The sequence below is a fragment of the Lepidochelys kempii genome, chromosome 5 (genome assembly GCF_965140285.1).
Source record: "Lepidochelys kempii isolate rLepKem1 chromosome 5, rLepKem1.hap1, whole genome shotgun sequence".
NCBI lineage: Eukaryota > Metazoa > Chordata > Testudines > Cheloniidae > Lepidochelys > Lepidochelys kempii.
The window spans coordinates 127,194,601-127,212,100 of NC_136384.1; the positions used below are offsets into that span (position 1 = coordinate 127,194,601).

Below are 17,500 nucleotides of genomic sequence, written 5' to 3' on the forward strand. Positions count from 1 at the left end.
ACCAGGGCCTGATGAAATACCTCCTTGAATATTCAAGGAGGTGACTGTGGAGGTATCTGAGCCATTAGCAATTATCTTCGAAAAGTCATGGAAGACAGGAGAGATTCCAGAGGACCGGAAAAGGGCAAACAGAGTGCCAATCTATAAAGAGGGAAATAAGGACAACCCGGGGAATTACAGATCAGTCAGCTTAACTTCAGTACCCACAAGGATAATGAAGCAAATAATTAAGCAATCAATTTGCAAACACCTAGAAGATAATATGGTGATAAGCAACAGTCAGCATGGATTTGTCAAGAACAAATCGTGTCAAACCAACCTGATAGCTTTCTTTGACAGGATAACAAGCCTTGTGGATAGGGGAGAAGTGGTAGCTATGGTATATCTTGACTTTAGTAAGACTTTTGATACGGTCTCACATGAGCTTCTCATAAACAAACTAGAGAAATACAACCTAGATGGAGCTACTATAAGGTGGGTGCAAAACTGGTTGGAAAAACCATTCCCAGAGAGTAGTTATTAGTGGTTCATAGTCAAGCTGGAAAGACATAACAAGTGGGGTCCTGTAAGGATCAGTTCTGGTTCTGTTCAATATCTTCATCAATGATTTAAATAATGGCATAGAGAGTACACTTATAAAGTGTACAGACGATACCAAACTGGGAGGGATTGCAAGTACTTTGGACTATAGGATTAAAATTCAAAATGATGTGGACAAACTGGAGAACTGGTCTGAAGTCAATAGGATGAAATTCAATAAGGACAAATGCAAAGTACTCCATCCAGGAAGGAACAATCAGTTGCACATATACAAAATTGGAAATGACTGCCTAGGAAGGAGTATTGCAGAAAGCGATCTGGGGGTCTTAGTGGATCACAAGCTAAATATGAGTCAAGAGTATAAAACTACTGCAAAAAAAAAGCAAACATCGTTTTGGGATGTATCATCGAGAGTGTTGTAAGCAAGAAATGAGAAAAAATTATTTTACTCTACTCTGTGCTGATTAGGCCTCAACTGGAGTATTAAGTCCAGTTCTGGCCACTACATTTCAGGAAAGATGTGGACAAAATGGAGAAAGTCCAGAGAAGAGCAAAAAAAATTATTAGAAGTCTAGAAAACATGACCTATGAGGGAAGACTGAAAAAATTAGTTTTGTTTAGTCTGGAGACAAGAAGACAGAGAGGATGTGATAACAGTTTTCAAGAATATAAAAGGCTGTTACAAGGAGGAGGGAGAAAAATCGTTCTCCTTAACCTCTGAGGATAGGACCAGAAATAATGGGTTTAAATTGCAGCAAAGATGTTTTAGGGTGGACATTAGGAAAAACTTCCTAACTGTCAGGGTGGTTAAGCACTGGAATAAATTCCCTAGGGAGGTTGTGGTATCTCCATCATAGGAGACTTTTAAGAGCAGGTTTGACAAACCCCTGTCAGGGGTGGTCTAGATAATACTTAGTCCTGCCATGAGTGCAGGGGACTGGACTACATAACCTCTTGAGGTCCTTTCCAGTCCTACGATTCTATGATCAGTAAAATCTGCTGAAATTGGCAACACTTAAATAAACATTTAGGATGAAAGAAAGAGAAACAGTGGAACTTGGATAATAAAGTATCAAAGTAAGCGTCTGAATGGGACTTGTCCTGGAGAACAATACACAAAGTAAAGAGTTATTAGTCAAGTTTATATTGAGAAGACAATGGTTATCATCAGATGAAAACTCCTGAAGTCAGTGGAACGTGAGTGCAAAGCACCTCTAAAAGTGGGACCACTTACTGAGGTGTCTAAATAAATGCTAGGGTGCCTAGCTTAAGATACCCAAGTATAAACATTTTGGTCACTGCTTTTAAACAGAGAACACATGATGGTGTGGCATGATATAAAGGTGTTACCAGCATGAGTTTGGAATAGCTGCATTCCTCATGAGTGGCAATGACAAGAATGAGTTATACAGGTCAGCCTTAACAAGTGCAAATAAACGTTTATACCACTAATCGTGGGTTTGGAATATGCCACGTTAGGAAAAATGATTTTAGAAGTGCTTGAGGCTTAATTTTTTTTAAATTATTCCTCTTATTTCACACCCCTTACCTGTACATTGTACAGACTTTGGATGGACTGGATAATTATAATTAAGACAGAAACCTCTAAAATTACTTAAATTTGCATTTTTACTTCTATAGATCATAGCATCTGGATTTCAACATCTGACATCTTACTGGAAAATGGAGATTTTTAAAAAAAAAATCTTCCTAATGGAATAAAGCTCCCACTGTTCACTCTGATACCTTACAAAGTACTGGATCATGAACCTAACACTGGTGCACAGCTGAATACTTCCTGATGACCCCAGTCCTTAGACTAGTGTAACTGAGGGAAAAATTCAACATTTCTGTCAAGGGAAGGAGGAAACATTTCTCTGCAAAGGTATTCTGTTATACTAAAAAAAAAAAAAGCTGCTTGGAGCTGCTCAAGGTTTGGAAGGTATGGCACCTCGTTCAATGGGGCCCTAACGCTGATCATAGAATCATAGAATATCAGGGTTGGAAGGGACCTTCTAGTCATCTAGTTCAACCCCCTGCTCAAAGCAGGACCAATCCCCAATTAAATCATCCCAGCCAGGGCTTTGTCAAGCCTGACCTTAAAAACTTCTAAGGAAGGAGATTCTACCACCTCCCTAGGTAACGCATTCCAGTGTTTCACCACCCTCCTAGTGAAAAAGTTTTTCCTAATATCCAACCTAAACCTCCCCCACTGCAACTTGAGACCATTACTCCTTGTCCTGTCCTCTTCTACCACTGAGAATAGTCTAGAACCATCCACTCTGGAACCACCTTTCAGGTAGTTGAAAGCAGCTATCAAATCCCCCCTCATTCTTCTCTTCTGCAGGCTAAACAATCCCAGCTCCCTCAGCCTCTCCTCATAAGTCATGTGTTCCAGACCCCTAATCATTTTTGTTGCCCTTCACTGGACGCTCTCCAATTTATCCACATCCTTCTTGTAGTGTGGGGCCCAAAACTGGACACAGTACTCCAGATGAGGCCTCACCAATGTCGAATAGAGGGGGACTGTATTAGGCAGGCTAGTTGGGACTTTAATGTAATTAAATAATAAAATAGTCCTGCCAGGGTTGGAATAGTGGGCAGAGTGCAGGTGATGCAGTCAAAGGGGTAGGGAAAAGAATCATGTATCCATTTATCACATGGTTCCCACCACTATATATATGGTGTGTGAGTTTTTTAAATCAAATCCAACTGGTTGAAACTTGGTCATATGGCCAAATTATAAATGTTCCCCATTATGCATGAAAGAGGGCTTTAGCTGAGAGAAGGCCTACTTTATGGCCAGGATTATTATTGATTTCCAACATATCCAGCAGAGACAGACTGGCGCTGGGTGTTGTAGAAAGCCAACAACAATACTTATTTAAAACTACCACATTAGAGGGAGCATGTCTTGTTACAGCATGCAGATATGCAGAAGATATTGCTTGAAAGCTACATTAATTTTCAAACTACTACTTATATTTTCTTCACCACAGTACAATGCATACAGCAGAATGTGTAATCATACTCCCCAAACAGCCAAGCGTTACATACAATGAATTCAACAGCTAGTAACATTTTAAGTAGCCGCAGTATGCAAACTATTTTTATATTGTTAAATTGTAATGATGTTTAGCACCTGCATTAATTTATGATGTCCTGTTTTGTAAATCCACACTAAGGCTGGTATTTTGGTGGGGTTATGTTAGCCAGTTAATTTGGTTACCCTGGAATATAGCTTCAGAAAACAGATTTGCTTGGCACAGAAAATCCATTTTTTAAATCAGTGCAGAATCCATTCCCACATGTAACATAGCAGGAACTACTGGATAAAAGGATTAAGAGTTAAGTCACGGGTATAAATTCATGCATTGTACAGGAAAGTAACGTTCAGCAGAAAGTCATTAGTCAGATATTGAGCAAAGATAACTCACTATGATAGTTAATTTGTGCAAGGACAATAGGGTCTTTGGTAGATATTATTTAAATCGCCAGTTAAAAGTTTAATGGGCCTGATTTTGATCTCTCACCAATGTAAGTCAGGAGTGACCCAGAGAAACCAATGGAGTTACATCAGAATCAGGTCCAACAGGTTTGTTTAAATAGATCAAAAGATTCTGTTAAACACTGGAGTGCTTACTTTCATCAGGGTCCACACTACCATTTGCAACGGTCCCTCTACTGAGAGTTGTAGGATTAAAGGGGAAAGGACAGCTTTCTATTATTATAAGGGTTCATTTGATTTTGATTAATTAGAACACTCCAAAAATGGTATCGTCCAGAAATCCACAGACCAGAATTACAAATTCCACAAATTAACATGTGGTTTGATTGTTGAGCACCTCTGAAAAATCAGTCCAATAACTATAAAAAAAGTTACAAAAAGCCACATGACAAGTCAACTAAATTCAGCATTACAGCTATGATTCTGGGTCCAATTCAGCAGTGACATAAGCAGCTGTGCAAGTCTCATCACAAAAAAATAGGTGTACACAGTGCAGCTTGCACTGGGTTAATATTCAGTAGTGTGCAAAAATGAGTACAATTTGCACAAGGAGGAGGAAAGGGAAATGTAACAGGAAATGCAACTAACAGGAGGAGATAAAACAAAACAGCCCCTCAGGCACACAGAGTCAAACACAAGTGGAAGAGAAGAATCAGGCCCACAGTCTTTGGGTCTGATTTTCCACTGCCCTGCACCTTGGGTCATCATTTGCACCTGAATGAAGTGAATGTACAATACCACTCTGATCTGGTAGGAGGTGACACACAAACTGCACAGGAGTGCATGGTGACAAGGCGCACAGCACTGGAGAAATTAACCCTTTTATAAGATGTTTCTAACATCTCTCCTCCCTTTCAGCATGTAAGTTACATGGCTCTTGCACACCCACTGAATGCCACACCCATGCAAATCGCACCATTTGGTCACTAACACCTAATATCTGACTACCTTACACTCAACGTCCGAAGTTTGCCACTGTTTAAGTCACTGCTGAATTTGGCCAGGAGACTTGCAGAGGTGCTGGACCAATTTACTCCTGGTCTCTGTTTGTTCTGCTGAAAAAGTACAGAAAACTTTTAGTCCAAGTGAAACATCGGATGTCAAACAGGACCTTTTGTTCACTGACATTATTCTGAAAGATTCTGTTATTTAATGTAAAAAGAAAAGGAGGACTTGTGGCACCTTAGAGACTAACAAATTTATTTGAGCATAAGCTTTCGAGACTTACACGGCTGCTACTCTAAAACCTGTTATTTAATGTAGTAGCATAATAATTTAAGATAGAATTTTCTCAAAAAAGTTCTCTCTGGCAATAAAGAATTTATAAACTGCCTTTTTGTAATCCTTCAGTTCAGGGATTTGGATCACACACGTGTACATTGCTTCTTTTGCTTTTTTGTAGTCACCATTGAAGTTTTTCCAGGCTCATTATGGCAAATACGAATTTTCAAGAGTTGACAGTAATATTTTTATACCATGTGATTTAAATCAGAATTTCAGTTTTAGAGCAAAACTTGTCTTTGGACAAAATGGAATGAGGTTCTAATATTCTGGTTAAACAGAATCCTTTCCACTAAAATAAATGTTTCAGAACAAAGCTTTTAGTCAGTCATTAAGAGGAATAAAGCTTGGATCAGTTACAGTATAAACAAAATAATTTAAAATGGGTTTCTGCTACAGTGAAATTGAAATAGCAAATGAAAAGCTATTTTGCCTTCCAACTCTACAGACATAAGCATCACTTCAGGAATTTGTTTTGGCCTCTTTATGCTGCTCTGGTGAGTCAAGGGGCTTGGCACCCAAGTTATTCGCCACAAGCAACTGTAGGAAGTGTCCATCAGTGATGGCAGTTTCAGGGGCTGCTCTAACTTATGCTCTTCAAATTCTGGTGCTGGGCCCCCCGCGTCAAGGTAGGTTAAAAAACAACCTTTGCCACCCACCACCCTGAGGGCTGTATCTCCTCAGCAACACCAGTCAGGCAGTGCTGTTCAGAATCATGGCCCTAGAATCAAAAGCCACAGAAATCAGCATGAATGAAAAGTTCTTCTTATGAAATGACTAGTTCTGGAAATACTGTGGTGTTGCAGGTTGGGACTGAGGTGCATTGGCATAGCTTTGTGGATAGCTTTCACAGTTCCTACTCAGAGAGAGCTGACTCTAGGCTGTGTTTTCAGCCCCCCATTTTCACACGTATTTAAAAAGCATCCCTTATCATACTCACTAAATAAAGGAATAAAACTGTCAATATAAAAGCTGTGAAAATGCGAGGGATCAAATTTTTAACACAACTGGAACAATCTCATTTAGTGTTTAAAGTCTTGGAAGAAAAATTCAATATTCATTAACTTACCCACTCCCAAAATTCTACAGTTCAGATTTACAGCTTCTGATGCAGCCTCCATACACATCTTGAGAATCAATTTTATTCTGTCCTCATAGGTTTTAGGATTGAGCTGGGTATATTTCTTTACTATTTCACCCTAAGAGGGAAAAACAGTCAGGCTTGTCCACTTATATAAATGCCCTGCAAAATGAATGACTTCTCTTCTGTTTAGACTACAGACCCATCAGCTTTAAAAACAATTTTATATTTTCAAAGGGCCACAGCTCTACTTCCAACTGGGGAGAAAAAAAAGATACAAGTCTTAGGCCCTGACCCTGCAAGATTATCTGTGTGGGGAGGCCCCTTGCACCCATGTGCAATCTGGTTTAGCTCTGTCCCAGCACTGAAAGGGAGGAAGGGACAACTCAAATAGCTTTACGATCAATGGCTGGATTAAAAAGGAAGTGTTTTTTAGTTTTAAATATGATAAAACAAAAGTTTGTTTGGTGTCATAAATATTGCTATTTTACTGGCAACAGGAAACTTAAGTAGACACATACAGATGCAGGGATTGGTCTTATAAAGGGCATTCGTTATAAATATTGTTTCTTATCCAGCAATGCTGACTCTGAATATCAGTCTTTGAAACATTTTTTGCAGTAATGTAATCTCTGATGTGTGTGTGTGTGGGGGGGAGGGGGATGAAGGAGAGGAGGATTTTTATAACTTAACACTCCTAAAACAATGAAAGCATTCATTATGTGTGGGTGCAGGGGGAAAAGTTAAGAAAGTTAATGTAATGGTAAGCTTGCAAGATCAACCACTAAGAAGTGAATACATTTCAAAAGTGAACTGGTGATGTTATCTCTGTCACAAAGCACATCCTGTGTATTTTCTGGTAACAGAATGTTACACTGTGGTTTACAAGGGGAAAAGGAATAGACCATGCTGTATATATACCATGTGACTGCCTTAATGTTACCAAAGCAACTTCAGCTTTGGGAATTTCCTGACATTTGAGTGCTGGTTTGCACTCAAATGTCAGCATTAGATCAATGATGGTGTTGTATTTTCCTTTAATCTTCATTTAGTTTCCTCCACCAGTTTTAGTTTTTTCAGGAACAAATAAAAAAAGTAACTAGAGACAGTTTTTAGAGGTAATCTCTTTGTTCTGGTTTTGCCAGAAGATCTTGAAAGCTCTTTGAAAGCAATGGTTTCCAAACTTTCAGCAACTGAGTCCCACCCTTCAGGGAAATTAAACCAACTGCACCTTCAGCTCTGCCATATGTTGTTAAATGCATGCTCAAAAACAGGGTGTCACTCAGGCCTGGTCTACATTTAGGGCTAGATCAACATAGCTACATCTGCCAGGTGTGCGAAAAACCCCCAAACCAAACCACAGACTCCTGCACACTGTAGTGATGCCAACCTAACTCCAGGGTAAATGTGCTACGACGTAGCCACCATCGCTCAGGGAGGTGGTGTTCCGACACTAATGGAAAAACTCATTCTGTCTGTGTAGGCTGCATCCACAGGATAGGGTTATGCCGCTGTAGCTACGGGGACCTAGCTATGCTAGTGTGGTCTCCTTAGCTTAGACATACCCTTACAGTAGATCAGAGTAGACTGTGTAGATCTTCGCACTATAACACACTCTCGCCTGTGTTAGATGCTTTGAGTGGTGAAATCATTAACAAGTGTGACCAAATTTAAAGGATCATTATTGGTACCTGAGTTGTACCCAGTCAATTGAATGAGGTAGTTAACACTTCCGAGCTCTTGTTTCAGGCTTTTTGCCAACATCTCTTCATTAGTTATGCCTGGATCACATTTTCAAGGTTTTCTTCACAGTCAGAACAGCTAGGCACTTTTTTTTTTTTTTTTTTAAATTAATGCTAAAGTTTCTGGGAAACAACTGAGAGGCCTATTTGTGCTTCCCTGGCTAGTTCTTCATGCCAGCCCCAGAGGCATTCCACCCACTCTGGGAAAAGTCACTTAAATGAGCTAGCTGTGTATAAGCTGTTCAACTCTAGGCCAAAGAAAAATGTTCTACGTTCCATGAATTCTTTGGTGGTGAAAGATGATGGGCTGACAGCCCTGGAGACTGAAGTATTTTATTCACAGAACATCTACCATGCAGGCTGTGATGGTGCACTTTTCCCCACACTGCCCCACAACATGCCCTAACCTGTTCTGGAGCAATCACTTTTAGGAGAGAAAGGGGTAGGTTAGTATCCAGGCTTACGCAGTCCTGGGTTTCTCCGAGAATGCCAGCCTGGGTGCCAATTACTTTCTATTCTGATGATGGTTTAGAGTGCTGGGTTCCTGTTCTCAGGTATCAAATGGAAAACTATCACCTACTGTTGATCCAACAGCCATCAGAAAGTAACAACTTTTGGCCTAGCTGTGTTTTCACTGTTGACAGAGGTGAAAAACTCCCTATCACATGACCTGAACCATCCATTCCTCTTCAGTGAATTATCCTTGGAGTCTAGTTTCTTTTTTTCAGATATTCTGCATGTCCATTACAAAGGCATATGACGGGGTGGTGTGGGAAGTGAGGAAAATGGCACCAGGAGTCTCTCCCCTTGTGTGTGGGCTATATAAAGGCACAAGTTGAACTGCAGTCCCTGTGCTCAGGGAAGTGCAGGAACTGCTCCCTGTCTATTCCCCCGCGAGCGCATCGCTCCTCAGACAGAAGGAGCCAGTGGGATCATGGCTTTGCCTTGCTCCACATTGGCCGGCAGACCTGGCCAGCTGCACAGTCCATAAAGGAACACAGCAGCAGGCACACTTCATCAGCTCACGTGGGATCTCACCCTGGGACAGGGCGGCATTGCATTATCCACAGTGCAGTGCTTTCCCATAGAATACAGTGGTGTTTATAGACATGTATAAAAGCATGGTATAGTACTTACTTTCATACTGACTATCGCTACGCGGAGATTTGTTCCGCCTAGATCCACAGCCAAGGCACTCTGGGTTTCTAGGATATGGTCAATATCTTGTGAGATGTTCTCCTTTACAGGAGGGAAGCAGAACTTCTTCTGCAGTGGCTTTTTGAGGTCGATAGATTTGAGGAACTTCAGAATTCTTGGAACAGCATTACCATCCCCGTATATTTTTGAGCTGTAATATAAAAAAGCACTAATTATAGTATAAGCAAAACAGCAAGTCTGTAAAGCACTTATAAAATAGAAGGCCACAATATTTCACATCTCAAAGGTTACTAATAACTATAACGTTATCTGCCACGACAATAATGCATATCAAGTCTCTGTGAGTGTGCCACAGGATGTGTTGGATGCTTTAACAATCAGGAATGGGTTGAGCGTTATCCAGCTACAGGTAGCACAAGTGTGCAATTACCATCATTTTTTCCCCTGGGCTCTCGTTTAACCATGTTCCATAAGGTTACAGCATTATTTGTTTTTTTTTTGTAAAGAATTCTATATGTTGATACTGAATCCTAAATATCAAGCCATTTGCAGCAGAGCTTTTCTGTATGAGTTCCAAGCTGCCAACGCTGTACGATTCTGAGATTCGCAGACTGCTTTCCTTTGTATGTAGTAAGATATCTAAGATGATTATTTCTTCCTAGAGTGGTGAGCTAACCTTGGATAAATATGGTGAAGTCTATTCTCCACCCCAGTACTAAGGGACTTATCTCTGGTCCCCTGAAGCGCAGTGGGTGGATATAAACACTTACCAAGGATACTGTTTTCCAAACTGGAGATGCAAAGCTTGTAGTATTTTGTCCTGTGTGTCAGCATCACGAACATGAAGAACATTTTCACCTAGATAATCAAAAATGCAATGTCATTCTAGTGCATGCCAGCTACTTGATAAATAATTGGAGGAGGGGGGCTGGGGCAGAAGAGAACAGAATTTGAAATGGACAAGCAATTACTTGTGTGTCCTGGCAAAATGTGTTAAGACCTCACACCTACTCAAAAGGAACATGACCTACGTGCACACAGTGCCCCTACTTCTGTATGTGTCATCTTCGTACATGCAGATGCTACGCTGACATTGCTCTGTTAGGACCTGCTCCCACTGAAGTCAATAGCAAAACTGTCACGGTACAGTATTCTGCCTGCAGAGCACTCAGAGAACAGAATTCTTATTGACTCCAGTGTAATTCCCACATATAAGAACAACAGAGAGAACAGGAGGGTAAACTTGTTTATGTCACTTGTGTGATTGTGAAGAAAAACTATACATTTGCTTTTTATACCTATTGCTGGTTGTGGTGTACGTGTATATTAAAATTTCAGGATCATACCAGAGTACATAGTTTTATGCCTGTCACATGTACGGGCACCCATAAAGAAAACGTGCCGTGGTTTATTCTGGCAGGTGGAAGCCACTTCATATATTTATTTTAGTTGGACTATAGATAAAAAGCTTTACTACAAAAATAATCAGGACAGAAGGAACAGATCAGTGAAGTTAATAAGATAGGTCAAAATTGCCCTGCTGTGATAATGTCCATTAAAAATAAAATTGGCATGCTTGTTAAACTCAGACTTTAGCTTCTGTAATGATGCAACCACATGACCGTACCCAACACCCAGGAAGTTAATTCAGCAGAGAACTTAGCAGCAAACACATACCTGTTTCTCTTCCTATTTGACGTGTTCCCAGATTGATGACAGGGGTTCCAAATGCTCCCACCTCTCGAACACCACAGCTGCTGTTACCAATCACACAACCAGCATGTGCCACTAACTGGATGAATTGCTCAAATGGAACATGCTTTACTGCTCGAAAATTGGGATGATGCTCAATGCCCTTCTTCCTCATCACCCGAACCATCTCTTTGCTTCCTGTAGAAAAAGCCAACAATTGAGAACAAAATGTTAACCGATAGTTGAATTTTCACTGTGGCTACTGAAGGGGCTACTGTATACACTGTAATTACATGTTAGTAGCTGTCATTGGTGTTAACACAGAAGTACTGCGAAAGCAGCAAGGCTGGTATTCCTAGGACTGCCCCCACCCGTTCTGTGTACATGTTCCCAACCACTCTTTGCTCACCAGCCCTCCACAGGACTCTTCACAGCTGTGTCATTGAGCATAGGGTTTCAGCTGTGAGTCCGAGATCCAATGTGGAAACAGTTCATTACTATTACATTTTTAAGCATTTTAGAGCCCGTGGGTTAGCAAAATAGCTTGTCTGTCCCCCAAAATTGCAATGCTTTCCCTTTATCTTCCTCAGAAGATTGAAGGGCGAAGGTGATCCTGCATTCAGCACATGGTTCCAGTGAGTTCAAACGTTATACCTACATCACTAAGCTACCTCCATGTGGGTAGATGAAGTAGCACAAGTGAAGATGCAGAGAGGAAAGAGGAAGTCAGATGGGAGGGCTGCAGTGAACAAGGATGGATGCAGGTGGATTAAGAGGTCTAGGAGTGAGACACAGGGTGAAGTGACTCCATAGAGAGTTCTGAAAACCTGGAGGGCAATTCTTCACCAGTTTAAAACAAAAACAAAAACCAAACCATGTATAAAAAGTACCTGTTTCACTCACCTGCATCAATATTTGGGAACAGAACTAGTGTCCTTTTGTTAAAGGAGATGAGTGCATCCAACGTTAGTTCAAACATCTTTATGGAATGTTTAATATCTGTGGTCACAGGGTGCTGCAGAGCGACTATGTAATCTCTAGGTTTTACATCTTCACCTGTTTAAAGGGAGCCCAAAAGAGACTGTTTTATTAGCAGCATGGTGGTTGTGGTGGGAGAATGATTCTGAAGCCATTGAAACAAAAACCTCCTGAAGTCCTAGACAGCAAAATCTGATTTCTAGTACAATTAGTTCCAATACTACATGAGAACATAAGGGAGCGACAGGAGAATATGGGTTTGAAGTTTATCACTGTAAGAAAGACTCAGAACAATTGTTATTGTCTAAGGCCCCAGCACAGGGTCAACTGCAATACTGGGTCCTAAAACTTTACAAGAGTACTTTGAGCGCAGACCGAGGCCCCTAGTTACACCTGCATAAAACTGGATTAACTCAGTTGAAGCCAATTAATGTATTCTGGATTTACACTATTGTGAATGAGAGCAGAATTTGACCCTGAGGCTGTGGCACAACAACAAACAGGCAGATCTGACAGAGATTTTCATTGTGATCATGTATTCCTTTCAATCCATTTGTCTATTCAGGTTTCCTGATGGTCTTCTGGGCCTCAAGGGATGGATTTTTCACCATTTGCTTAAAAGAAATGAGAGAGTGACTACCATAAATACTTTACTTCACTTGTTATAAAGAGGAGCAGGTTCACTTTACTTTATTCTGAAAATGACTGAACTATTGAACTAACAAGAACCCAGTTCCCAATTGACAGGGGCTGAAGAATTTTTCCTGTCAAACACGAACAAGATATGCTGATTTTTATGGAATGATCTGAAAGTAAATAGATGACATACAACACAAGTCTCTGAAACAGATCATGCTACTGTATTGTACTGCGCAGGAGACAATGTACAGCATGTAAATTCCCTTGATTTTCTTCAAATTAGTTCCATGCACAATCTCTAACATTATTAGGTCAGACCTGCTCCCTGATGTCTGGTTATAAAGGATATGAACAAGATTCTGAACCTCTGTGTATCAAAGAAATAGCTCTGAGTTCTAATTTATTTTTTAACAAAGAACTCAGCAAATTTGACTCTTGTTTTTTGACTCAGCAATAGGGTTTTAGATGTTAAAGACAATCTCTTTTTTTGGTCATGTAGGGTTACTTTCTCCTGACTACAAATACGAGAATGGAAATTGTAGAAATGAAGGAGTTTCTTGAAGAAACCAACACAGTCAAAATATGACATTTGGGTCTCTAGAGAGGAAGGGGCTCCTGAATATTTAAGCATTACATCTGATATTTGATGGGATGTAATTATGTTAAATAATATGTGAGGTTGGGGCTCCTATTTCTCAGTCTTCCAGGCTACAGACCAATTGGCCTTGTTATTAATCTTGCCCTGGAAACAGACTATTTTGGTATGATAACATTTGAAAGTTTTATGTTGTTTTTCCTCCCTTTGATTTACCAAGAGCTTTTGTTCTCAAAATAATATGCACATTTCCTTAAAGTGTGAAAGGCAGAGCATATGGGCATTTTGCTTTAAAAAGAGCAGGGGAAAAGACATAGGGAATAGCATTCTATGAAAACCAGCATACTAAGGTTTTCAGTTACGTCTGTGTTTACTGGGTCTGTATGTTTTTCTATGGTGGGAGACAGAGGATAGAATAGCACTGTCAAAATGTGCTTTTACCCTTCATAAAATCCTGTCTCATCTTCATGGGAATGCCAACAAAAACGCATGTCTGCCTGCTACAGAAATCTTATGAACTTTGAACAGAAGTGCAATACACACCTATCCACATACGTATAACACTCATATAGTCTTTATTTTTGGAGGAGAGAAGCTTGTCATATGAGGGACAGCCAGCCAAGAGGATGCGATCATGATCTTCGCACATGGATATCAAATGCTGCTCTGCACTTCTTGTGCAACACACATGGAAATGAGCCAGTTTGGTTATGGCATGTCTGATTGAGTCATCTATGGTCCCACTGACTTCCCCGCCTTCAATATGAAGAATCCGAATATTCATCAAAGCTGCAGATGTGGCCAGTGCCAGAGCATCAAATCTGTCCCCATGAACGATCACTATGTCAGGTTTCAGACGGTTGAGAACATCTGGTAGCTTTACTAATGCAAGGCCTACCGACTCCACCATGGCTGCCTCATCCTCGCCTCTCACTATGGTGTGCAATCTCGTGTGAATGTCAAAGTCGTCTTGTTCAATCATACGGTAGGTGTTACTGAAGAGAGGAGCGAAAGAAAATAAATGCTGAAACTGCAATACTGCTTGCTTTCACACTGACATATCTTATGACAGAAGAATGGCACACAAGCATTTCATTACCAGTTTGCCCATTAACTAACTCTGAGGAAGCAGCTAGATTCTCTCCCTCTGTGGGAGACACCTTTTCAAATTTGTAATGATCCTTGTTCACGGAGGCCAACATTTTCCATCTAGGGTGCCTAAGATAGTACTTGATGCTATGCTTGTGCAGCAGCATAGATGTGCCTGATTTGCAGTGTGCTTGAGCACCCACAGCTCCCACTGACCTCAGTGGAAACTGTGGCTACTTAGCAGCTCTGAAAACCAGTCCATTTTGATTTAGGTGCCTAACTTTAAGCAGCCTAGTTTGAAAGCAGTGACCTGCTTTCTACACCATGCAATTAAAGTAGCACCTTACAGATTACAAAAGAAAAGAAGTAATCCAAGAAACCAGATTTTTAAAAAGGAGTCACACAAAGGCTGTAAGCACATGGGACTTCTAGGAATCTATTTTTTTAAATACTTACTAGACTTCACATATTTTAAAGCCTGTATTAAATATCACAAGCCCAGAAAAAGTAAAGACTCTTTAACCATAAGCTATTTACTTTAAACTTCACCCCCAGATATTTAGTTAGCACAACTCTACCAAGTTGTTACACAGGCTGGGTAGCAGAGGAAAAGGTTGAGCTTCTTCCACAGAGTAGAGTTCGAGGGTGTGGGGGGCTTAAAAGGAAGTTTAGTTAGCAGACTTCCCCATCACATCTCTGTAGTTTAAATTACATGTGAAAGGCTTCCAGAGGGCTACCACGCATCAGGACCAGTGATAGCTAGCATGCAGACCTGCGTATTGTATATACACTAGGGGGAGCAGCTGTAAGGCTGTTTGCATTTTTCTCCCTTGTACCGTATTTTTCCCATTGCTATTCAGCTGAAGAGCCACTACTATTGATATAAGAATTCCAATTTACTGCCTGACCAAGCAGTTCCTCAGCCTTCTAGAGTATGTTAGGAATTATATTAAAACTAACAGAAAGTGAACTAAGTCCAGGAACAAATGAAGACCGTTATAAGACCTTGAATAGTTGCCGCAGGAGGTGCAGCAATGCCTCAGAGAGAGGGTTCATTTTATGCTGCTGAGATGACAAGTACTAATAGCAGCTTAAACCCACAATGGGAAAGCCGTAGTATTTCTGATATGTTGGAGTCATTATCACCTGCACAAACACACTTGTAATCTATAATAGGAATGAAGGACAAGAGGCAGGAGAATAGGAGAAAAGATGGCTGTTCTGATTACAAGTGTACAGTGATGCACTTGCATACCATATTCATTATACCTGACCGTATAAATGTTCCAGACTCTCTGGTTGGAATGAGAGATGAGAAATCAAAAGGGTTCTAATTCTTTTCCTTAAGAGAACTGATCCATTCACCCTCCTTAGTGGAAAGGAGCAAACTTCCCGGTAGGATTTTGACAGATTTAACGCTTGGTGAATCCACTTGTCCACTTGCATGTTGCAAGTTAAAAATTGTGGCTGGCAAGAGTGGTGGCAGAGCAACGGTTACAAGCACGGCAAGGAGCTCAGCCTCAGCAGGGGAGGAAATCATTCTTCTGTTGAGCTCCAAAGAGCCACTCTTGCCACTCCCAAATTCTTCTTACTGCAAGTGCATGCAGGATAAATCTTGGCCAGAGACCTCCTACATGATTTGTTCAGAGCTGATACTATTCCCAAAAAACTGTCTTTCAACCTCCTCACTTTAAATAGTTTCCTCTGCATTATGTTTTTGGCTCTGTTTACAACTACCCTCCACTCACCACTGCATCCTCATATTCAATAGCTTTAGGACATTCTGTGAGTGCCTTCCTCACTGATACCTAGCAATCAGCAGCAGCAATTGTGGTGGCTGCAGTCTTTTTCATGGTTCAATGCCCAAAGTCCCCCTACACCTTGAGCAATGCAGGAATGATGGTGACCCTGTGAAGGGGAATCTGTTTGAGACTTACTCTGCAGTGGCAGCCTGCTGCTAACTAACTGTCTGCTGCTTCAGATCATGCTCCCATTGAAATCAAAGGCAAGGCTCTCATTTATTTCAATGAGAGTGTAAACAGGTCCACTGACTTTCCTGGGAGTAGATAAAAAAAAATTAAACAAAAGAAATAGTATTTTTCAATTCACTTCATACAAGTCCTCCTTCTTGTTCAGCTAATCTCTGAGATAAACAAGTTTGTTTATATTTATGGGGGATAATGGTGCCTGCTTTTTTACAGTGTCACCTGAAAGTGAGAACAGGCATTCATATGGCACTGTTGTAATTGGTGTTGCAAGGTATTCACATGCCAGATGTGCTAAACATTCATATGCTCCTTCATGCTCTGACTTATAGTTTTACATTGTTTTATTTTTGAGTGCAGTTATGTAAACAAAAATTCTACATTTGTAAGTTGCACTTTCATGATAAAGAGATTTCACTACAGTACTTGCAAGAGGTAAATTGAAAGATACTATTTTTTGTTTATCTTTTATACAGTGCAAATATTTGTAATCAGAAATAATATAAAGTGAACACTGTACACTTTGTATTCTGTGTTGTAACTGAAATCAGTATATTTGAAAATGTAGAAAAACATGCAAAAATATTTAAAATAAATGTAAACTGATATTCTATTATTGTTTAACAGTGTGATTAAAACTGATTAATTACGACTTTTTTTTTTAATTTTATAATGAATTGTGATTTTTTTTAATCGTTTGAGAGCCCTAGTTTTTAGTGTTTCAACCTGCAAGAATGTCTTTGTTTGGAAGAAGCCTTCCTAATTGGTTGTGCAGGAAAGGCCATATACCCTACAGACTCCTCTCGCTCCTCAGTGTGCCCAGTCCATCAGATTAGCTCTTCCTGCCACCAGATGAATACAAGAACATGGGACTGCCATTAGAAATAGATGTGGGCTGTTTGGACAAAGTTAACTTTCTCAGACAAAATTACTGTTTTCTAACAGACTTTGGGTAAAGATTTCCAAAGTACTTAAGTGACTTGGGAGCCAAAGTCCCATTTTCAAATGTGGTTTAGGCACCTGGGAGCCTATGTCAGACTGAAAGTTGATGGAATTTAGTCTCCATCATGCCTAAGTAACTTTTGAAAATGGGATTTAGGACTGATGTGTACTCAAGAGTGTTTGCATGGCTCTAGCTCTATTAGCTTAGAAACTGATAAAAGGGATACAACATGCTCAGAATAAACTGGAAAAGATAGAGAACAATATTAC

The 17,500-nt window shown here is 40.3% G+C and overlaps 1 protein-coding gene across 12 annotated transcripts in view; it reads right to left on the reverse strand.

The window, feature by feature from the left end:
- The window catches only part of GNE (glucosamine (UDP-N-acetyl)-2-epimerase/N-acetylmannosamine kinase), a 70,286-nt gene that overhangs the window by 26,424 nt on the left and 26,362 nt on the right, over positions 1-17,500 (reverse strand). For 11 of the 12 annotated variants that reach the window (XM_073345763.2, XM_073345764.2, XM_073345773.2 and 8 more), the window contains 6 exons: positions 13,758-14,209; positions 11,906-12,058; positions 10,988-11,200; positions 10,081-10,168; positions 9,290-9,500; positions 6,399-6,528 (listed from right to left, as the gene is read on the reverse strand). In XM_073345763.2, the coding sequence (XP_073201864.1) occupies positions 6,399-6,528; positions 9,290-9,500; positions 10,081-10,168; positions 10,988-11,200; positions 11,906-12,058; positions 13,758-14,209 (1,247 nt within the window). Of the gene's footprint in view, positions 1-6,398; positions 6,529-9,289; positions 9,501-10,080; positions 10,169-10,987; positions 11,201-11,905; positions 12,059-13,757; positions 14,210-16,240; positions 16,360-17,500 lie in introns of all 12 variants that reach the window. The other variant, XM_073345775.2, reaches the window with a different exon arrangement.